General features: G+C 43.2%; 1 protein-coding gene and 1 long non-coding RNA gene across 3 annotated transcripts; one reads left to right on the top strand and one right to left on the bottom strand.

Annotated features, from left to right (window-relative positions):
- Positions 1-2,211: 2,211 nt before the first annotated feature.
- LOC130683890 (uncharacterized) lies at positions 2,212-13,828 on the top strand. 2 transcript variants are annotated; one of them, XR_008997928.1, is made up of 4 exons: positions 2,212-2,791; positions 5,037-5,181; positions 12,305-12,411; positions 12,724-13,828. It is a non-coding gene; the product is annotated as an uncharacterized LOC130683890 (long non-coding RNA). The 2 variants fall into 2 exon arrangements; XR_008997927.1 differs by lacking the exon at positions 12,305-12,411 and having other exon boundaries at positions 2,238-2,791.
- Positions 13,829-14,754: 926 nt separating this feature from the next.
- Positions 14,755-21,914, bottom strand: LOC130683993 (nuclear envelope pore membrane protein POM 121C-like). Its single transcript, XM_057503285.1, has 6 exons — positions 21,784-21,914; positions 20,733-20,883; positions 16,371-16,462; positions 15,678-15,751; positions 15,098-15,210; positions 14,755-14,970 (listed from the first exon to the last, which is right to left on the bottom strand). Exons 1-6 carry the CDS (start codon positions 21,912-21,914, stop codon positions 14,755-14,757), a joined length of 777 nt encoding a protein of 258 aa, XP_057359268.1.
- Positions 21,915-23,271: the final 1,357 nt, after the last annotated feature.

The raw sequence follows: 23,271 nt of genomic DNA on the forward strand, positions 1-23,271 counted from the left end.
GAACTATAAACAAGTCAGATATGATTATTCATTTGATTTTTATACTTGATTTATATGTGACTCCCACATTTCTCCCTTATTTATTTATTTTAATAAAATGCTGAAGTGTTAGGTAGATGCAAGATAAAGGTAGAAAACATAATTTTGTGCAAATGTAGATGGTCAGGTCTGTGCCAATAGACTAAGTATTAATCCAAGCTAGACAAGGGCAACAAAACATCCACAGATGCAGAAGATTTCTCTCAAAACGGGGGGTGAGGTTCTAAGCCTCACCTCTGTTGATCCCCAATTTCTCACCTGATGGCCCCCCTGCGACTGTGCCTGTCTTAGGTTGTTCCTCCCTTGAGGAATCTTACCCGTCTCTGGCTAACCAGTCATCTTCCGGGGCCATAAGGGAAATGTAAAGTTGGTAAGTGAGAGAGAAGCAATATTCTTTGAAAAGGTTAGCTTTTTACTTCTTTGCAGATTGATGCCCTGCTCCACCCATTTTTTAATCGGGTTATTTGTTCGTTGGGTGTTGAGGTGTGTGAGTTCTTTATATATTTTGGATGTTAACCCCTTATGGGATAAGGCGTTTACAGATATATTCTCCCACACTAGGATGCCTTACTGTTCTACTGATGGTGTCCTTTGCCGTACAGAAATTTTTTAGTTTGATGCAGTCCCATTTGTTCATTTTTGCTTTTGTTTCCCTTGCCTGAGAAGATGTGCTCAGGAAAAAAGCTGCTCATGTTCATGGACAATAGAATGAATTTTATGTAGTAGTATATTAACTAGATTTATAAACATTTAAAATAGCCAGACTTACTGATGTGGACCTATATTTGTTCTCTTGCCCTCAGCCCATAATTATTAAAGGTAGTCCTATTTGCAGTTGTGTGTGTATATACATACACACATGTTCTTACATGTATAAACACGTACCTGTCAGTTCTGTCAAAACTGGCATCGTTCTGTATACCCTTTGCTGTATCTTTCCTTAGTTGTTAGTACTTCATGGAAATCCCTCCTAATTGCTGGAGTCAGACTCCTCCCCTTGAGTGCTTTGGTGATGTTTGAGTGCAGGTGTATTAATTCAGCCGTTCCTATTCTGATAGCCATTTATTTTTGCCTCTATGAACAATGCTATCGCAATGATTCTTCTAGTCTTCATAGATGGTCTTCATAGATGAGCAGTTTACGTCACTACCCACCACTCTACCCATTCCACTGAAATAAATCCTAACGAATGCCATAAATCTTTTTTGAATGAAAAATAGAGAAATGCATGATTTAGACTGTAGAAACACCTTCCATAATCTTACCTGCCAAAGATAACTTCCATTACATTTGGAGTATATTTTTCCAAGCTCTCTTTCTATGCATGTGCCAACATACACGTGCACATATTAACAGAGATGGACTTACGCATTCATTTCAGCTTCTTTCAGTGGTGGTCTTTAACTGCTGACCTTAGTGGCCCTCTTCTTACCATCGGGGCCCACCCGGACACACCCAGCCCTCCTCAGTGACTCACTGTCTTGTATGTACCTCCTCCTCTTCTATCCCCTAAACTGTAGCCAATCCTCAAGTTTCAGTCCCCATATTTCCAGGTATTTGTGCTTTGTTTCTAATTGGACAGCCCTGCATCCCAGGCGTCAGGCCACTTTCCCTCTCTGCTCCCTTCTCTGGGAATGTTTCCTGCGTTTCCCTGGGTTGCCCTGGTTCTTGCTCCCGAATCTCCTTTCCTCTGGCCCCGCTCTCTCCTTTGGTCCTCGCACCGGAGCTCCGCCGGGGCACTGCTAGGTTGGAGGCCCTCGGCCCTCGTCAGCCCTCCTCCTCCTCTCTGCATCTTGCACTGAGGAATTTCATGATGCCCTTCAGCCTGCTCAGACTCCCTGGTGAAAGATAAGATTCTACATTCTGCTTCCACTTCTCTTTTCCCTCTTCTCTTTCACTAGGCCTTCCCCCACTGCCGGGAGCTCTGTGTCACGCCCAGCTGGCTCATTTGCTCTGTCCCCTGAGCGTGTCTGGGCTTGACTCTTTCCTGGCCGTCCCCTGCCATCCTAGAGTGCCCTCTCCATGCCTGCTGGTGGGACTCGCTGAGGAGGTGGATGGACAGTCCGATAATACTAACCAGATCCTGTCTTCCGTCTCATATGGAGGTGCCATTGTCCCAGGAGCATGCCCTTCCTAGAGCAGAGCTCTGCACATGGACCTCTCCCGCTGCTGTGCGCAGGGTTCTGCCAGCTCTCCCAAAGCACTCCTGTCTCCAGGGGTATTGGAGGGCAGGTGAGGGTGTTTGTACTGTCCTGCCCCATCGTAGAGCATGTGTTTAAAACCTTTGGATACGTGCCTGCCCCGGGACCTTGTTTTCCTAATCTGAATATAGTTGGACTACCACATGGCCTCGAAACTGCTTCTAATTCTTTAAAACCTATGGTCTTTTAGGAAGCCTCTGGCATTAAGCCGGGAGTATAGTAACTGGAGAAGCCCCAGGGCTTCAGCAGGACACCTTCACTCCATCACGGGAGAGGAGTCTCACAGGTGTAAGGTTGGAAAAAGCTCCCTGCTGGTGAAGCCCCTGGGGAAAGGGGATGCTCATCAAATGCATTCTGGGTGTCCATGGGTATGTGGCGGCACTCCCCACCCCCACCTTGACCCTGACTTCTTTTCCACCCCCTTGTGACCGGGCTTGGTAAGCCTCCCACATGATCCTTACAAAACTGGAGTTAAAACAACTATGATTCCCTATTCTAGGTCAAAACCAGTGTCTTCTGAGGACTTGAGAGAGAACCCTCAACCTCAAAAGGTAAGAAAATTGTCTGAGTTGATGATGGGAGGAAACATTCTAGAGCTACCCAATCGCTCATCAGCATAGAAGTCTATTGGCTCTCAGTCTCTGTGCCAGGGCTTGCATATTGCCATGTTTACAAGACCATGTAGGTAACTTAAGTGTGCCATGCAGCAGGCTGGTTTTTCCTTTTAAAACACTGCATTGGCCAAATGCAATGAGTCTGAGGCTACCAATTTGCAGTCTCCACATGGACTATACTTAATTCATCCAGCCAAGTTGTGATAATGGTGGGGTGAGCTGTACAAATTACCATCAAGCCAGTTAAGTATCTAGTGTCTATGACATGCTTGGGACTGCCGAATATAGAGATAATTAGTAATATCAAATTAGGATTAAATTAAGATAAACATGCCATTGCCTTCAGAGAGTTCTCTCTGAGGCTGGGAGCTTCCCAAGAACTATCATTTATGGTGCAACTCCAGTTTGCTGGGGCTTCACCTGTGTTCGGGTGTCATCTAGGGCTCACCACAACCCTGCAAGGTGGGTAGTGTGGATTTTGTTTTGCAGATGAGCAAACTTGTGGCTCAGAGAAGTGATGTGATATGCTCAAGATGAATTAGCTAGGAAGTTGAGAGCCAGGCAGAATTCTAACCCAGAGCTCTGGGACTCAGCAGCATGGGTTTCCCATCACATCTTGCTGTCTTTATGTATGGACAGACATGCACAAGTATGTATGTGTGGCAGATAGAAACAAAGAGTTTGGGAGCATGGAGGTGATAGTGAGGACTCTCACCTGAAACTTAATGGAAAAGCTCCTTGAAGGAGGTGCCATATGAGCCAGACTTTGAAGAATGGGTAGGAGTTAACCTCTGGGGGAGATGGTCTGTATTAGGGGGAACAACGTGAGTAAAGTGGAATGTTTGCTTGTGTCCAGGATGGTGGGGAGCAGCTGTTGTCCATGGGCCATGGTGTGTGCATTGCAACTAGAAAGACATGTCAGGGCTGTGCAGCAAAGGGCTTTGCATGCCTAGCTCAGGAGGTGGGGTGCAGGGATCACCTGGAATGCGTCAGAGCCAGGGTAATCAGATTTGCCTTTCAGAAAGAGGGCTGGTGCCAGTGTTGGGAGGTGGATGGAAGGGAAGGCCAAACTCTTGTCCCGGTTAGGGGAGGTCATCATGCTTGTCCCAGCAACAGGCCAGGGTTTGGAGTAGGGCAGGGATTTGGGAGAGGAGGTTTTAGACATGAGAGATGGATCGCAGAATCAATAGGAGCGGCAGTAGGAATGCGTAGGGGGAGGAGGGAAGAGAAACAGATGGTGCTGAGATTTCTAAGCCAGGGGCCCACATGGATGATGAGACCATTAATTAGCTCATCTGTTGGGCTCCGTGAAGGCAGGTCCCCGCTCTGTTCCCCCCTGTGTCCACAGTGCCTGGTGCTCAGCAAGTGTGTATAGACCATGAGGGAATGAATGACAGTTCCTGGGAAGCTGAGCACATTTTCTCCTTCGGTGGAGTTGGGGTGGAAGAGTGAGCAACACTCAGTGGTTATCCCGTCGTCCACCCCTGGAGTCTTTTGGGGGAGGCAGCCTTTGAAGAGCTGAGCTTTTAGCGACTTAAAGCATTGTGCTAAGTGAGGTGTCGGGGCTGTGGAGACATTGCTGAGGGCTGGAGGGGTGGGAAGGCTACATGGGGGACGTGGGGCGGTGAGCAGGAGGAGGCAGCAGAGAGCCCCTGACGGGGGTGGTGGTGGGGTCTGCGTGAGCTTTGGGGTGTGCACAGATGATCAGATCTGACCCAGGGGAATCTGGGCTGGTCAGGATGAAATCAACCTGGCTGGGAAGATGAAGCTGGATTCTTTGGGGCCTTGAATTCTGAGCACTGGAGATCTGAAAAAATATAGTTACTGAACTGAAGCACCTTATAAATTAGAGTCCTTTTAAGTGTGAGGTGGGACTTCAGCTGTGTCCACTAACCTGGCTGAGCCTCAGTTGTGACGTCTGTTAAAGGGGAAGAGTAGTTAACTCTCCAAAGGAAGGAGAAGCAGTTTAGATCTTCCTTCGTCTTTCTAGGTCTAAAAGTGATAAAGACTTAGGTGTTTGCATCGGTAAGCAACACTCTGTAATACACCATGCTCTGACCTTCCCCAAAGAGTCTCTCTTTTAGTAAGATGTGCTTTAAAATGTTCAGTTCAGGAAACCAACCCTCAGTCCCTGGTTCTTGTAGTCATATTTGTTCTAGATGTCCCCACAGGTGGATCCCAGGAGTGCAAGGAGGTTCTTAGCTCCCGGACACCATCCGTCATTCTTAGCCAGAAGTCTGACTTCCAAGAAGAGTCCCAGCTGTTTGCCCAGCTGCACCTGGCTGAGATGGAGAAGGTGTTTGAGGAGGACACTCACTCTCCTGCAGGTAAAGCTGCACTGGAGGTTTAGTCTCTGTGGCTTCTGTGCAGCGGGTGCCCCAGTACCCTGGGTGTGTGGGCAGTTTCGATATAGCAAGTAGTTTTTCTCCTGGTGTCTCCTTTAAAACTTTCTATTGTTATGTAAGTATTATAAGCATATTGGAGGCTATATCCTCCTTAGGAAGATACCCCTAATCCCAATACCCACATGTAACCACTATCATCATTTCAGTATATTTTCTTCCAAATGATTTCATATGTCTGATTTATTATCTATTGCTGCCTAACAATATTCCCACAAACGTAGTGGCTTAAGCCAACACACATTTATTACATGACAGTTCCAGTGGGTGAGGAGTCTGGGCTCTGCTTCTCTGGCTCCTCTGCTTAGGGTCTCACTAGGCTGTAGTCACTGTGTCATTTGGGGCTTGACTGGGGAAGGATCCGCTTCTGAGTGCACTCAGGTTGTTGGAAGAATTCAGTTCCTGGCAGCTGCGGGCTGATGGCTGCTGTTTCTTCTTGGCTATTGGCTGGAGACTGCCTTCAGCTCCTAGAGCTGCCCACAGTTCTTGGTTACACGGGACTCAGCAACATAGCTAATTTCAAGGCTCAAACTAGCTAGGGAAATGGAAACTCCAGCAAGATGTGGTGTGCTTCAGTCTTACAATGTAATCATGTACACATAATTCCATATATCCTGTCACCTTTCCCATATTCTGTTGGTTAGAAGCAAGTCAGAAGTTCTGCCTCATTCAAGGGGAGGGGATCACGGAGGCGCTGAACACCACGAGATAGACACCACTGGGTTACCTTAAGTCACTGCCACAGTGTGGCATCTTGCTGCACTGATGGACAGTGACCGCATTGGGGTATGTATGGGTGGGGACTTGATAATATGGCTAAATGTAGTAATCACATTGTTTTTTCATGTGAAACCTTCACCAGAGTGTATATCAATAATGCCTTAATAAAAAGTTAATTAAAAATTAAGACGCCAGAGTCACTACTTGTCTTCACTGTGCTACACTGTCTTCCCCGTGATGCCCCAACCACACCGTGTACTAATCCTAGTACCCCTCAATCCCCTTCTCCCTCCCTCCGCACCCACCCTCTCGCATCCCTCCCCTATCCCTCCCCTTTGGTAACTGCTAGTCCCTTTTGGAGTCTGTGAGTCTGCTGCTGTTTTGTTCCTCCTTTGTTTCACTTCATTGTTATTCTCCACAAAGGAGGGAAATCATTTGTTACTTGTCTTTCTCTGCCTGGCTTATTTCACTGAGCATAATACCCTCTACCTCCATCCATGGTGTTGCAAATGGTAGGATTTGTTTTCTTCTTATGGCTGAACAGTATTCCATTGTGTATATGTACCACATCTTTATCCATTCATCTACTGATGGACACTTAGGTTGCTTCCATATCTTGACTACCATCAATAGTGCTGCAATAAACATAGGGGTGCATATGTCTTTTTGAATCTGAAAACTTGGTTTCTTTGGGTAAATTCCTAGGAGTGGAATTCCTCGGTGAAATGGTATTTCTATTTTTAATTTTTTGAGGAACTTCCATACTGCTTTCCACAATGGTTGAACTAATTTAAATTCCCACCAGCAGTGTAGGAGGGTTCCCCTTTCCCTGCATCTTCACCAGCATTTGTTGTTCCTTGTGTTTTTGATGTTGGCCATCCTAACTGGTGTGAAGTGTTATCTCATTGTGGTTTTAATTTGCATTTCCCTGATAATTAGCAGTGTGGAGCATCTTCTCATATGCCTGTTGGCCATCTGAACTTCTTCTTTGGAGAAGTGTCTGTTCAGATCTTCTGCCCATTTTTTAATCGGTTGTTTTCTTTTTGGGTGTTGAGGCATGTGAGTTCTTTATATATTTTCGATGTTAACCCCTTGTCAGACATGTCATTTATGAATATATTCTCCCATACTATAGAATGTCTTTTTGTTCTACTGATGGTGTCCTTTGCTGTACAGAAGGTTTTTAGTTTGATGTAGTCCCATTTGTTCATTTTTGCTTTTGTTTCCCTTGCCCAAGGAGATACATTCAGGAAAAAGTTGCTCATGTTTATATTCAAGACATTTTGGCTATGTTTTCTTCTGAGAGTTTTGTGGTTCTATGACTTACATTCAGGTCTTTGATCCATTTTGAATTTACTTTTGTGTATGGGGTTAGACAATAATTCAGTTTTATTTTCTTACATGTAGCTGTCCAGTTTTGCCAACACCAGTTGTTGAAGAGGCTGCCATTTCCCCATTGTATGTGCATGGCTCCTTTATCATATATTAATTGACCGTATATGTTTGGGTTTATATCTGGACTCTCTAGTCTGTTCGATTGATCTATGGGTTTCTTCTTGTGCCAGTACCAAATTGTCTTGATAACTGTGGGTTTGTAGTAGAGCTTGATGTCAGGGAGCATAATCCCCCCAGCTTTATTCTTCCTTGTTAGGATTGCTTTGGCTATTCGGGGTCTTTTGTGGTTCCATATGAATTTTATAACTGTTTGCTTTAGTTCACTGAAAAATGCCATTGGTATTTTGGTAGGGATTGCATTGAATCTTTAGATTGCTTTAGGCATGATGTCCATTTTGACAATATTAATTCTTCCTATCCATGAGCATGGGATGCATTTCCATTTATTGACATCTTCTTTAATTACACTCATGAGTGTCTTGTAGTTTTCAGGGTATAGGTCTTTCACTTCCTTGGTTAGGATTATTCCTAGGTATTTTTTTGATGTAATTGTGAATGGAATTATTTTCTTGATTTGTCTTTCTGCAAGTTCATCATTAGTATATAGGAATGCAACAGATTTCTGTTTATTAATTTTGTATCCTTCAACTTTGCTGAATTCAGTTATTCTAGTAGTTTTTGGGTGGATTCTTTTGGGTTTTCTTCGTACAATATCATGTCATCTGCAAACAGTGACAGTTAAACTTCTTCCCTATCAATCTGGATGCTTTTTATTTCTTTGTGTTGTCAGATTGCCATTGCTAGGACCTCCGGAACTCTGTTGAGTAAAAGTGGGGAGAGTGGAAGTGCTTGCCTTGTTCACAATCTCAAATGAAAAGCTTGCGGCTTCTTGTTGTTAAGTGACATGTTGGCTGTGGGTTTGTCATATATGGCCTATATTATGTTGAGGTAGTTGCCCTCTATACCCATTTTGTTGAGAGTTTTTATCATGAATGAATGTGAATTTTGTTGAATGCTTTTTCTGCATTTATGGAAATGATCATGTGGTTTTGGTCCTTCTTTTTGTTGATGTGGTGGGTGATGTTGATGGATTTTCAAATGTTGTCCCATCCTTGCATTCCTGGAGTAAGTCCTACTTGATCATGAAGGATGATCTTTTTGATGTATTTTTGAATTTGATTTGGAGTATTTTGTTTAGCATTTTTGCATGTATGTTTATCAGGGATATTGGTCTCCAATTTTTTTTTTTTGTGATGTCTTTGCTTGGTTTTGGTATTAGTGTTGTTGGCCTCATAGAATGAGTTTGGAAGCATTCCCTCTCCTCTTCTCCTGTTTTGGAAATCTTTAAGGAGGATAGGTATTAGGTCTTCACTAACTGTTTGATAAAATTCAGCAGTGAATCCATCTGGTCCAGGGGTTTTGTTCTTAGGTAGTTTTTTGATTGCTAGTTGGATTTTGTTGCTGGTAATTGGTCTGTTCAGATTTTCTATTTCTTCCTGGGTCAGCCTTGGAAGATTGTATTTTTCTAGAAAGTTGTCCATTTCTCCTAGGTTATCCAGTTTGTTAGCATATAATTTTTCATAGTATTCTCTAATAATTCTTTGTATTTCTGTGGTGTCTGTAGGGATTTTCCGTTCCTATTTCTGATTCTGTTTACGTGTGTAGACTCTCTTTTTTTCTTCATAAGTCTGGCGAGGGGTTTATCTATTTTGTTAATTTTTTTGAAGAACCAGCTGCTGCTTTTATGGATTCTTTGTATTATTTTATTCTTCTCAATTTTATTTATTTATGCTCTAATCTTTATTATGTCCCTCCTTCTACTGACTTTGGGCCTCATTTCTTCTTTTTCTAGTTGCATTAATTGTGAGTTTAGACTGTTCATATGGGATTGTTCTTCTTTCCTGAGGTAAGCCTGTATTGCAATATCCTTCCCTCTTAGCACAGTCTTCACTGTGTCCCACAGATTTTGCAGTGTTGAGTTATTGTTGTCGTTTGTCTCCACATATTGCTTGATCTCTGTTTTTATTTGGTCATCGATCCATTCATTATTTAGGAGCATGCTGTTAAGCCTTCATGTGTTTGTGGGCTTTTTTGTTTTCTTTGTGTAATTTATTTCTAGTTTCATACCTTTGTGGTCTGAGAAGCTGTTTGGTACAATTTCAATCTCTTTGAATTTACTGAGGGTCTTTTTGTGGCCTACTATATGATCTATTCTTGAAAATGTTCCATGTGCATTTAAGAAGAATGTGTATTCTGCTGCTTTTGGATGGGATGTTCTGTAGATGTGTGTTAGGTCCATCTGTTCTGATGTGTTTTTCACTGCCTCTGTGTCTTATTTTCTGTCTGGTTGCTCTGTCCTTTGGAGTGAGTGGTGTGTTGAAGTCTCCTAAAGTGATTGTATTGCATTCTATTTCCCCCTTTAATTCTGTTAGTATTTGTTTCACATATGTAGGTACTCTTGTGTTTGGTGCATAGGTATTTATGATGGTTATATCCTCTTGTTGGACTGACCCCTTTATCATTATGCAATGTCCTTCTTCGTCTCTTGTTACTTTCTTTGTTTTGAAGTCTATTTTGTCTGATACAAGTACTGCAACTCCTGCTTTTTTCTCCCTATTAGTTGCATGAAATATCTTTTCCCATCCCTTCGCTTTTAATCTGTGTATGTCTTTGGGTTTGAAGTGAGTCTCTTGTAGGCAGCATATAGACAGGTCCTGTATCTTTATCCATTCAGTGACTCTATGTCTTTTGATTGGTGCATTCAGACCACTTACACTTAGGGTGATTATCAAGAGGTATGTACTTACTGCCATTGTAGGCTTTAGATTTGTGATTACCAAAATTTCAAGGGTAGCTTCCTTACTATTTAACAGTCTAACTTAACTCACTTAGTATGCTATTACAAACACAATCTAAAGGTTCTTTTTTTTCCCTCCTTTTTCTTCCTCCTCCATTCTTTACATAGTAGGTATCGTATTCTGTACTCTTTGTCTGTCCGTTGACCATCTTTGGGGGTAGTTGATCTGATTTTGCATCGGCTTAGTAATTAATTGGCCTACTTTCTTTACTGTGGTTTTATTTACTCTGGTTTTATTTTCTTTACTCTGTTGACAGCTATTTAGCCATAGGAATACTTCCATCTATAGCAGTCCCTCCAAAATACACTGCAGAGATGGTTTATGGGAGGTAAATTCTCTCAGCTTTTGCCTATCTGGAAATTGTTTAATCCCTCCTTCAAATTTAAATGATAATCTTGCCAGGTAGAGTATTCTTGGTTCCAGGCCCTTCTGCTTCATTGCATTAAATACATCATGCCACTCCCTTCTGGCCAGTAAGGTTTCTGTTGAGAAGTCTGATGATAGCCTGATGGGCTTTCCTTTGTATGTGATCTTTTTTCTCTCTTTGGCTGCTTTTAAGGCTCTGTCTCTACCGTTGATCTTTGCCATTTTAATTATTATATGTCTTGTTGTTGCGTTTCTTGGGTCTCTTGTTTTGGGAGATTTGTGCACCTCCATGGCCTGAGAGACTGTCTCCTTCCCCAGATTGGGGAATTTTTCACCAATTACCTCCTCAAAGACACTTTCTATCCCCTTTTCTCTCTTTTCTTCTTCTGGAACCCCTATAATGCAAATATTATTCCATTTGGATTGGTCACACAGTTCTCTCAATATTCTTTTATTCTTAGAGATCCTTTTTTCTCTCTGTGCCTCAGCTTCTTTTTATTCCTCTCCTCTAATTTCTATTTCATTTATCATGTCCCCCACCATATCTAATCTTCTCTTAAAACTTTGCATTGTATGTTTCATGTCTAATACTGTGTTCCATAATGATTGGATCTCCAACCAGAATTCCTCCCTGAGGTCTTGAATATTTTTCTGTACCTCCATGAGCATGTTAATGATTTTTATTTTGAAATCCCTTTCAGGCAGATTCATGAGGTTGATTTCATTTTAATCTTTCTCAGGGGTTGTATTCATGTTCATAATTTTCAGGTTCCTTTGGCGTTTCATATTTGTATTTGGCGCCCTCTAGTGCTCAGAAGCTGTACTCTCTGTAGCTGCTCAGCCCCTGAAGCAATGTCAGGGGTTGTAGGGGAGTGGTATTGATGCCTGGAGGGAGGAAAGAGCTGTTTCCCGCTTCCTGGCTGCTGTGCCTGTCTCCACTGCCAGAACCAGTGGGCCGAGCACACAGGTATAAGCCTCTATGCTTTGCATTTGTAGTTGCTGTAGACACTGCTTCCCTCTGATCGGCTTAATGCCAGGGTACGGTTTGTCGGTTTTGGAGCCAGGTGGGTCTGGCCGGGAGAAAGGCGCAGTAGGCTGCTTATCACGGAGGAGTTCTTGGAGCTGTGCAGCCAGCCAGGGAGCTGGAGTTCCTGAAGATCATGAAAGTTCCCAACCTGCTGGGCAGAGTGACCCTGGAAATTTTTGTCTATCTGTCCTTTCTCCTGAGCAGTAAGCTCTGTGTCATCCTTGACCCTTTAGCAGCCCTCTTCCTGTTAGGAAGTCTCTTAGACTGCCCACTTTTCTTTTGTCTCAAAGCTGCCAGATATGGATCCCTGCTTTCCACAAGTGGCTGGAGTCTCAGTGTCTCCAGGAATTCTGCCTGTCTTAGCTTTCCAACCCCCTAATCACGAGAGCACCATGAAAACACCATGAAATGTAGGTTTGTGCTCCCAGAGCAAATCTCCAGAGTTAGGTGTTCAGCAGTCCCAGGCCTCCACTCCCTCCCTGCTCCATTTCTCTTCCTCCTGCCTGAGAGCTGGGTTGGGGGTAGGGCCTGGGTCCTGCCGGGCCACAGCTTTGGTATGTTACCCTGTTCTGTGAGATTTATTCTTTTCTCCAGGTGTTTGTAGTTTGGCGCAGTCCTCTTTCCTGTTGGTTTTTCAGGAGTAGTTGTATTAGTTATATTTTCATATTATATGTGGTTTTAGGAGGAGGACTCTGTCTCACCTCTCACGCCGCCATTTTTTTAGCTGGTGGTCCAGATGTTTCTTGATTCTGTCCAGCCTCACCAGTGGAACCGTTCAAGTAAACAAAGGTATCAATCAGGCTCTGCTCTGCCACATCCTGCCTCCCCTCCTGCACAAAGCCAGAGGCACTGCTTCCTCCAGGAGAGGGCAGTGGCCTCCAGGGCTGCCCCTCCCTCCCTGCAAGCTGAAGCCAGAGATCTGCTGTAGTCAATTTGCTTTATGCAACAGGTCAGAGGCTCTTCCCAGGAGGAGCCGAAGTCTCCATCTGGGTAAGGGGTCCAGGGTGGGGGCAAGGGATGTAGGCTAGTTCCTGCCGATGTCGATGTCTTCGATGTTGTTATCTTCGATGTCGTTATCTAAACACGTGCGTTTTCTCTCAGGCTCCTCGGGGCTTTGATCCTGTACCAATGGAAAAAGACCTCATCAGCGCGCGGCTTCTACCAGAAAGTGCTTCTCTGTGAGCCCTAAGCTGTGGAGGGCCAGGCCAACAGAACACTGGGTGCTTCAACAGGACTTCCCAGGCTGAGTTCCTTGGGAGGCAGGAGGCCCAGGAAGATATTTTTACCTGGCTTTCCTGTGGTTTGGGAAAAGTTCTGCCAGAAACGGCTAGTCTCGGAGCTCTGCTGCTTACCTGCAGATCTTGGTCGTGGGTGACTGCCAGCGAAGTCAGATCTTTCTCGTGCTTCTGATCCTGTTCTTTCCCAGAGGGGAAGGGACTCCACCCTGATAGGCAGGAAACTAGATGTGAGTGGGATGGAAAGAGAATAAGGCCAGAAAAAAGCCCATTAAAGGAGACCCAGAGTTAATCAGTTGAAGCTCAGAAAAGCCATGGAGCAGTTTGGCCTGGAATGTGTGAATATTCCCCAGAGAGAGGAGGGTACCTCAGCAGAGCCCATGGCTTTATTGTGTTAATCATACAGGCCCAGCTTATTTTTTTAACTTTACCTATATACTGTTTTTCCCTAATCAAGTAGTTTGCAATCTGTCCAATTAATAATGACAAGCAAGCCCAGCATAAACAACACAGTAACAGGCAGGAAGGATTCCATCTTAAAAATAAGATTGGGTTTTAACAGCCAGGACATTAAGAAGATTCTTAACTTACACTTTAGCAAACAGACAATAACTCAGCCCACCTTGGGGGCCGGGCAGGCAGTCTTGATACACTCCCAGGCCAAGAAATGCCGGGCTCCCAGGGAGAAATCAGAGCAGGAAGTTCCCTGTGCTACATTAGTTCTAAGTATTGAAAGACCACCTAACAGGTCTGCACCCCCAGCCCATAGTCACATTCCTGAAGGATCCTTAAAAGGGGGAACCCCCAACCTTTCAGGGCACTCCTCTCCTTGAAGTCGCCCGCACTTTCTAAGTGCATGACTTTTTCACTGTAAACTCTCTCTTTTGAACCTTGCAGGGTGCTGCGCTCTCTCTGAGGTCACCTGCTCTTTTTCTCTAAGTAACGTTAAATAAATCTTTTCCTCTGTTTCACTACTGTGTCTCCGCCTTTCAATTCCTTGTCACGGGGGGGACAAGGACCGAGGAAAATACACAATGCCTCCCCCCCAACACTGCCACTGCAGCAGATTCTAGGAAGAACAGAAAACGTGAATTCTGGTATCTCAAATGTGATGGTATTGGTGCTCTAGAAGCCTTGCTGTGCCAGGGATTCAGGTGCCAGCAAATATGACTCATCTCTACCACAGGTTCTTAAAGTATTCATTGCTCAAAATCAGGGAAGGGCTCTTTATTTCTACCCTTCACAGATCATAAGACAGACAGCAGGGGATAAAACTTGGCCTACCAGGGGATAAATGTGTGGACACTAAGGAAAATCCAATCATCTGAACCCAAGCACAGCTGAGAGCAGCTAAGGAACGGGGCTGCAAGCCAGCAGCCCTCTGACTACCAAAATGAGGCGGCCTTCTCCAGCTTTAAGGATGGCAGCCCCTTCCCTACAATCTGCTCCTGACGAGAGGGTCCTGAAGCCATCAGGCCTCCACCAGCTCAGGTGTGCTAAGCCAGAGCAGGTTCAACCGTTTCAGTGACTGACTGGCATGCTGCTTTCACCTAAGCAGAGGCTGATGACACTTTGTGCTCCCCAGAAAGCTGTCCCGCTCACCTGGGAAAGATGGTAGGCCCAGGGAGTTTGCCAACTCCCCAAGCTGCCCAGCAGCAGGTTAGTGCTTGGGGCTGGGAGGGAGGCTGAGGAAGCAGCAGTCCCTGCAGCAGGCAGGATGAGATTAGAAGGTGGAGGGCCAGGAGGGTTCGCACTCTCAGAGTTTGGGGCAGTTTCCAAGGAAGAAAGAAAGAAAGGCTTGTCCTCCCTGGTGGGAGAATTTTTTCCAGGGGCCTCGCAGGGCACGGGGAGGCTCAGGGACTCAGGGGAACTCGTGTAGAAATGCTTCATCTCAACGTCAGTGCTCACTGTGCTCGGAGTCCACTGAGAACCCAAGAGCTGGATTTCTCAGAGGAGAAAGACCAAAATAAAACCAAAGGGAACCATCTCTGGGGTGTGAAATTAACCCGTATTCCTCACCAGTCTTATCCTCGAAGATGGTCTTCACCCAGTCGGTCTGAACTTGCTCATAATCCTCGACTGTGATGGGATAGCCGAGGATGGGTGTTTCAGGCTACCAAGAGGAAAAGGAGAAGCCGAGCCAGTCAGAAGGCAGTGAAAGAAACCTGCACTGACCCTTCCATTCCTGGGACTCAGGGGAGCCAGGCTGGGGTGGGCAGGGGCGGGTGGACAGACCATACCAAGATAAGCGGGATCCCTCGCCTGGAGGGCACCAGTTGGAATTTGCGTTTGCGTGGCCGGGTGCTGCTGGGTGGAGAATCCCTGGAGTTGGCCTTCCCAGATGTGGTTGTAGCTGCAAATAAAATATCAGACTTACTTTCTTCCTCTTCTCTTTGTCTTTCCAACCTAGTTTTTAATACTGAACTTTCACTAGGTGTCTCTGAGATTCTATCTTCCATGGTGTGGGTTCTTGGATGGTGTTGTCAAGATTATTTCTAACAGTCAAGAAGCCATGAGGTGGTAATTGCTCCAAATGTATGCACATGGTTGCTTACTGGACAGAAATTGCCTGGACTGCGCAGATTACCCCACCTAGGCTTACCTTACCCTGAACCCCCCATGTGGCCTGGGTTATGCTATATGAGTCTGGGCCACCTTTCTCCCTTACCGGACCATAAAGCCCGAAGGTGAGGAACATCTATCTCTGTAACTACCAGGCCCCACACAAATCAACGCTTAGTACATGTTTCTGGTGGGTTGTAGTCCATGCGCTCTCCATACACACTACCGCCAACACATGCCATGCGTTCGTCATCTTACCCTGTTCTCCCTGGGACTGCGTGTCACTTCCCAAGGGAGCTGAGGAGCCAGAGTTAGGAGGAAGCTCCTCTTCTCTGTAGGAGGAAGAGGCACAATTAAGTTTAGAAAAGTGCTGGATAACATCTTACACCCTCCTAACTACCAACTGGCCAAAGTCTAGAACAACCAAGAGTAAGATCTCAGTGTGTCAAGACAACAAATAAAATAAATCAAAGAGAATTCCTAAAGAAATGAAGGGAGGCAGTTGAGAGAAGCCACAGAGACACCTTTGTCTTAAAACAAGCACAAAACAATCTCCAGAACCTTACATACATCCTGCCAAATTTCTGAGAGTTCTAGTCACAGCTCTCTCTCTAAGAAAGCAGCATTCTAGTCGGGCTCCTAGAGAGTCAGCTGGGGTCTAGAATGTGAAGCCTGCTGCCCACTCCCATCAGTCACTCTGTTCACTCTGTCCCGTGCGGCCCTTCCCCTTACACCCCAGCCCCTCACACTGAAGATGAGGGGGAGCAGAGGCCAGTGTGGTCAGTATGTGACGACTGCAAGAGACAGAGCGATTCAGGGAGGCACCGTCGCTGTCCTTTGGATGTGAAGTGCTTTGATTCTCCAAATCGGAGTCTCAGAAAGCCTGAGAGCCAAGTGAATTCCCCTCCTTTCCTACCCTCTCATTAATCCACAGAGCAAATCAGCAATTACCTCATTTTCTTTGCTGGCCTCTCTATTGTCTTCATGTAGCACGAGGTGGGGATGGAGAAGGATGAGGCACCGGAACCTCTTCTCTTACGGAGCTAAAAGCCAAACACAAGTCACGTGACTGACCCTATGTAATAACTTAGGAGCTGACCGTCAGCATAATTCTGTGGCTCTAACCCATCACTGTATATAAAGTCTCCTCTCCAAGTGACTAAAAAACATTTCTTTGTGAAGAGGGGCTTCTGAAAAGTGAGTTAATTGCCAGTATTAACTATGGGGAATGAAGTCGGAAAAAGTAATGGAATGCTAATAAATGGCAGAGGAATGAGCGTGCTCTCTGCGTATCCTGGAGAGCGGAACGTCATGCTCAGTAGCGGCTGAGAGCGAGCTCTGATGCATCCTAGGTCACTGTATTAGTCCATGGACATGATAAAGGGAAACTCAGAAACTGTTCCTGTGAAAATAAACTAGGAAGCTAGTTTGGTCTTGCTTTCATTAAATTTTCAGTTTTATTTTATTAAGTATTAAAAATATGCTATTGTGACACTTGCGACTTTTGCAACATCTATGGTATTTACTGTCCCATGATAATTATCCATACAGCCATCCATCCGTGACTAGCCAGGGTTCAGGATAATCCAGTTCAACAATTAGGGGAAAAGTGTTTTCTCTTTACCTCATAGACTGTGCATGCACACACAACACAGACGTGTTAAAAGATTTACATTTGGAAGTGTAACAAACAAAAGGACTATAACAAAACAGACAAGTTGCTAGATCAGGTTGGGTAGGGAGAGACTGTACCAGAGAGAGAAGACAGAAAGCTGACAGACTGTTACATAAAACTAGGAACCTTTCTGTATAGAAATATTGTCACATGGGAAAGAGACTTTACTGTATACCCTTTGTGCCATTTGAATTTTCAACCATACTAATGTTTCCATAAACTATAAAGAAAATAGGAAACCAAAAGACCCCAAAACAAAAATAAAACTATAAGCAACATTAAAAGGCAGGTCTTTTTCATTAAACTGATGAATTAATATCCGTACCATGTAAAAATGGCGTCTTGCAGTTCCATATGAATATAATGAACGTGTCAAATCTAAAGTGGGCAAGGAATGCGCAACAAGGCTACTCATAAAAACAGTCTATGTCTCTGGCAGTTAGTTCTGCATTGGAATTCCATTTTTATTTGCCTAGTTCCTGCTTCATAAGGATTCAAACTATACCTTCAAACTCTACAAAGAATCTGAAGATAAGTATGGCGGTTCCATCATCAAGAAATTTACAATCTGGAAGAGACAGGACAGGACACAAAATGATGACAGCAACCAAAGATAAAGAAGGTCTCTGGCCAGGAGCCTAAGAAGAGATTATGCAGAGTTCAGTTAGAAGAATCAGTGGATGAAGGTGGTATTTGAGATGGTCCTTCATGATTTAACTTTAAAAAAAGAACACTTTTAGACAGACAAACTTTATAGGCTTGCAGTGGGATGGGTAGTCATTCTGGACAGAGAACAGAGCAAGGAAAGGCAAGAAAGCAGGGAAGTATCAGTATTAGGTGCTCTTAGGAACCATTTTGATTTGCCTTAATTATGGGGTATATATAAAGGGATAAGAAGTTAGAAACGCAAGCTTGAGGTTTGACAATTTAAGGCCATTGTAAATACTTCTGCTCTGGAAAACAGTATGTCCTGTTAAGACAAATGGAGACACCAATGCCACACACAGAGAGGTCAGAGGACTGTTCACCTTCTCTGTTACATAATTAGTACCAGTTTGATGCTGGTACTAATTTACATAATCAGTATCAGTTTAATGCTTGTAATGATTTACAATGGCAAAGCTAGAACTTCTAATTTGCACAGCTTAGATTTGGGTGTTTATGAGTGTTCCTCTGGAAAAATCAAATTAAGTCAAGTAGCTATGCTACCACTCCAAACATGAGGGCTGCCATCTGGGCTGATCGCACTGTATTCACTATTCACCGCCCGTTCTTCCCATGAGGCATCATGTAAAGAAGGTTCATATATAGTCTCTGCTTCCTGAGAACTGCTTCTGAGAACTTACATTTTCAAACATTGCACATCTATAGGGGGCTGCTAACTACTCACAACAGAATATCCAAAAAATGTCAGTGTCAGTGAGTGTACATCTTGCAGTAGGCCGCAGGCTCCACTGGTAATGGGAACTTTACAACAAAATGTGGCAAAGGCCTAGTACAGTGTTCCACACCAACCACCTGCTGAGGGCAAGCAGCAAATGCTGAGGAAGATGAAGAGCACATCTGTTTGGAGGCATGGCAGTGTGAAAGAGCTGCTAAAGCAGTGAGACACTGCGGAGACAAGACAGAGAAGAGAAGCCCAGAGACGAGCCTACATTTAGGTCTGCATTTTCCCCCAGGTGACCGCCATTTCCAATTAATTCAAATTAACATAAACTAACGAACATTTCTAGAATAAGAAAAAACAAAACCTATATTTAAAACCCAAGTTTAAAGGCATCTATACAATAAATACCTCATGATTTTCAATGAATAACCTTTTAAATAAAATGATAGTGTACATTATGCTACTGATTAAAGTGAAGATAATTTACAATTATGAGTCCTTCATTTTCTCTATGACTGAAATTCAATCCCATGAGGACAATGTAATTTTGTTGTGATACAAAAGTACATCATAATAATTTAAACATAACTATTGCTCAAGACTGAAGTTACACTATGTGAAAACATGCATAATTTCAAAGCATTATAATTAGATTAAAAGCCAAAAAGGGTACTTCTGAAAAATATAAAACAACCTGTTGAAAAGTTTAAGAATATTGTTACCCTGCCTGCTTGTTAGGCCACCATACATAGCACTGTATAATGTTAAGTCTGAAGCTCTGAGTGTGAATTAAGTTCCCTGAAATTAAATGACTGTACTTATTTAAAATAATAGTAATAGGTGGCACTTCTTGAATGTTTACTATGGACAGTGTAAAGTCTTGAACACTTTATATGTACTACCTCACAACTACCTTATGAAGTAGGTCAGAATCATTATTTCCATAAGTGTACAGTCTTACCTTCAGATTTTTTGTTACATATATTGATTACATACCTTGAATGTTCAAAAAAAAAAAAAGTATAAGAGACATGTGAACCAAATGCAATGAGTTGATTTTTGGTCCCTGATTCAAAGTAACTATAATAAGACAGGGTAATAAGGGCAAATTGGAGTGATAATAACTAACATTAAGTCATAATTATTCAGAGGAATAAAGGTATTGTGGTGATTAATGTTCAAAAAGTTAAAAAAATACACTGAAGTACCTACAGGTGAAACAACATGTTTGTACTTTAAAACACAAGAGCAAAACCAATGTCGGGTGGGGGTAATGATCGAACAGGACTGATAAAACAGTTAACTGCTGGAGCTACATGGAGGTTCATTATGATATTTTCCCTTCCTTTTGTGTATGTATGACATTTGACGTGAAATTGTAATGAGGAGCAATGACTATGTATCTCATAGGTCTGTTGTGATCAGTGATTGAGGAAATGTATGTACAGTGCTCATCAGAGGGCCTAGTGCAGAATAAAGACTTCATACTATTGTCCTCTGCATTGCCATAACTGCCTGGCTGGGGCCTTCATCTCCTATATTTGTCATTTATCATTAACATGTCATTTATATTACTCTAAGAGCCCTCTGTATGGATGAAAACTTATGTCAAGTTCTTTCTCCTCTCAAAAACCTCCTCCACACATGCATTATTTTTTTCAAGCTCCTATATATTGGGTGCCCACTTACTGACAAGCACTGTAATGGGTGCTTTTCAAACATTACCTTCAATCTTTACAACAGTCCTTTAGAGATGAGAAAAAGAGAGTTTGAGTCATTTACCTGCCAAGAATCTATAGCTACTAAGTGCCAAAGCCAAGATTTGAACCCAAGTCATTCTGGTAGCAAAACTTGATCTGTTCTCCGGTCTACACTACATCCTTTCTAAAAAGAATTATAACCACTTATTTTAAAAACTTTCATTAAATTCCCAGTGCCTATAGGATTAATTTATGACCCAATGCAATCCAGACTCAATCTGCCTTTTTAATCAAATTAGTACCACTTTTTGAATTATTCATCCTTTGTCCATTTATCTATAATAATGGCTGTGTCTTGTATTCAGGTATCCACATAAGCATTCTGGGCTTTGTAGTTTGTTCCACTAGTCTATAGCGATCATTCAAGGGTTGGTAACTGCTGTTACCTTAGAGGTGATCTCAGCATCTGACAGAAGGCGGCTAGTAAACTCTGCATAATCAACTAATAAATGCAAAGAACCCACTTCTTCCACACCACTGGGTGAATGTACCTGAGACACCCCTCCAGTCGAGCTGTAGTCGCTGGGAATGGCATTGTGACTGCGACCAGACATAGGGATGCCACGTTTGTAGGGGCGGAATCTCTTATTTAGGTGGCCATCTGAGCTCTGGACATTGAGGCCTCTCTTCAGAGGCCCAGGCCTAAAAGGGAAATGAAAGGGAAAAACACAGATGTGCTACTGAAAGGCAACAACATTGTTTTAGGGCTTTATCCCATGGTCACAAAATCATTCTAATGTAATGAAAAAGGATAATGTTGTTAATTTTACTGTTAATTCAGCTAAACCTGTCTCACAAAGTCAGAAAGGGAAAGCTAAGTATTTAAAAAATTAAACGTGTCATTCTACTTATGTGTAGTCTAGGAAACGCACACAAATCTATAGTGACAGAATGGGGATCAAGGGATGCCTGGCAACAGAGGCAGGGTGAGAGGGAGGTTTTAAGGCTTCATCAAGGGGCACGGGGAAACTTCTGGCAGGAATGATGATGTTCATTATCTTGACTGTGCTGATGGTTTCATGGGTGTGAAATTAGACAAAATAGTTATTGTGGCAAGTTCCTCAAAATGTTCCTCTCTCATTTCAAAGAGGAAAATGTATAGGACAATAATTCTGATAAGGATACGTATCAAAATTTATCAGATAGTACACTTTAAAGAGGCACAGTATTTTATGTCCATTGTACCTCAATAAAGCTGTTAAAAAAAAATTAGGAGGAACCAACCACTTTTTCTAAGATTCAAACTGAAACAGAAATTTCCTAAACATCTTTCCTGTGAACTAGTCATTCAACCTTTGTGACAGCGCAGACAGCTCACTATCTCCTGGCTGATGAATGCCAACCAGAGGCCAGTTTATTCCTACACTGGATGGAAACATACTTCCCCCTTCACCTACTTCACCTATGGATCCCATCTGGAGCCAAACCAGGCCAATTGTCCTCCTTTCCTGTGATAGCCCTTCAGACTCTGGCAGACCATTGTCCTTCCCTCCCTCACTTCCTTGCGCCCCTCAGGTTTTTCTCCTCTGGGCCAGGACTTACGTACCTTTGGAAGCCCCTTGCCCGCCACCGCCACCCCGGGACATCTTGCGCTGCTTCCCTCTCTCACAGTGAATTTCGGTCTGTGTCTGCCTCGTCTTGCAGGGCAGCACAGCCCACCAACCGTGCTCCATGGACCACGGGACTAAGGCATTCAGCACTACCACTGACCGGCCTCCTCCCCATCTTTGTTCTTCTATCAGCACAGAGTAGGAGCACGTTAAGCTTTCTTGGCAGCCGTGACACTGTGCTGACCCAAATTAAAGATGTAAGTTACCCCAAGTCTTTTCACGCACATTTGCAGCCTCTTTCTCTCCCAGCCAATTCTTCCTCAAGTATAATTAAGCTCAAATGCAGAAATCTAACATTTTTCTTAGATTTTGTACTGTTGCATGTTATCCGTTGCACAAACCTTGTGATCTTTTAGTTACATACTTGGTTATTCAATGTATCTACAAACCCTCTTAGCCTTAGCATATTTTATGCATATTAATGAAAAATAGTAAAAGGAATTAGACAAAGTAGTTATTGTGGCTAGTTCATCAAAATGTTCCTCTCTGATTTGAAAGAGGAAAATTTACTGGACAATAACTCTGATAATGACCTTTTTTCAAATAGGAAATCCCACCCAGATGGATTCTCACTTACTTAGGCACAAAAGGAGTACGGACTCCTTTGGTCAGCACGGGCGTAAAAGCTGACCTCACACTGCTGTCTTGGTACCTGTGACAAATCACAAACCCTCAGTTAGATGATATGACTTTCTCTTTAAAGCATACACTCATATTCCTGAGATCTTACACTCTTTCTATGGAACATAGGTTCATGGTAGACGAGAAAAGATTGCTTCAAATCTCAAAGATTCAGGAAGGTAAATTTATTATAGGCCTGTCCTAATCTAATAAGAAAAGTATAAAAATGCTTCAAGACCTTTTGAACTATTGAGGTGTACTGATTATTTCCTACCTTCTCCCCAAAGCACTTCAATCACAAATTTAATATCCTCCCACCCATAAATTAAAGACAAAAAAACACTTTAGTGACCCAACTGCACACATCCCCCAGTGCTCTCATTTAGTTCAGTCTGTAAGAGAAGAACTTCACATATTACACATAAGGGCCTGTGCATGGTGCACATAATCACTGTTTATTCCAATTATGGGAAAGATAATACAGAGCCCTCAGTTATAGGCTCACTGGGGTCTAGAAAAATTACCAACCTGGAGAACATGAGAAACCTGTTTGGACCATAATAATAGTAATTTTCTCTCTGACCTCCACAAGAATCCTTCAATCTTTTATGCTAAGTCATCAGAAATACACACCCAAAGTCAAACGTTTTAAAAACCTGAATGTTCACCTTTTCAAATAAATGTACTTATCAAGGATCTAGTGCTGCCACCCACGTTTTGAATTTTGTTGTTATCAGTCAGCTAGTGGGACCAAACGAAAACTCAAGTCTTTTAATCTAATCATCTTTATCCCAAGTTA

The sequence above is a fragment of the Manis pentadactyla genome, chromosome 5 (assembly GCF_030020395.1).
Source record: "Manis pentadactyla isolate mManPen7 chromosome 5, mManPen7.hap1, whole genome shotgun sequence".
Taxonomy (NCBI): Eukaryota; Metazoa; Chordata; class Mammalia; order Pholidota; family Manidae; genus Manis; species Manis pentadactyla.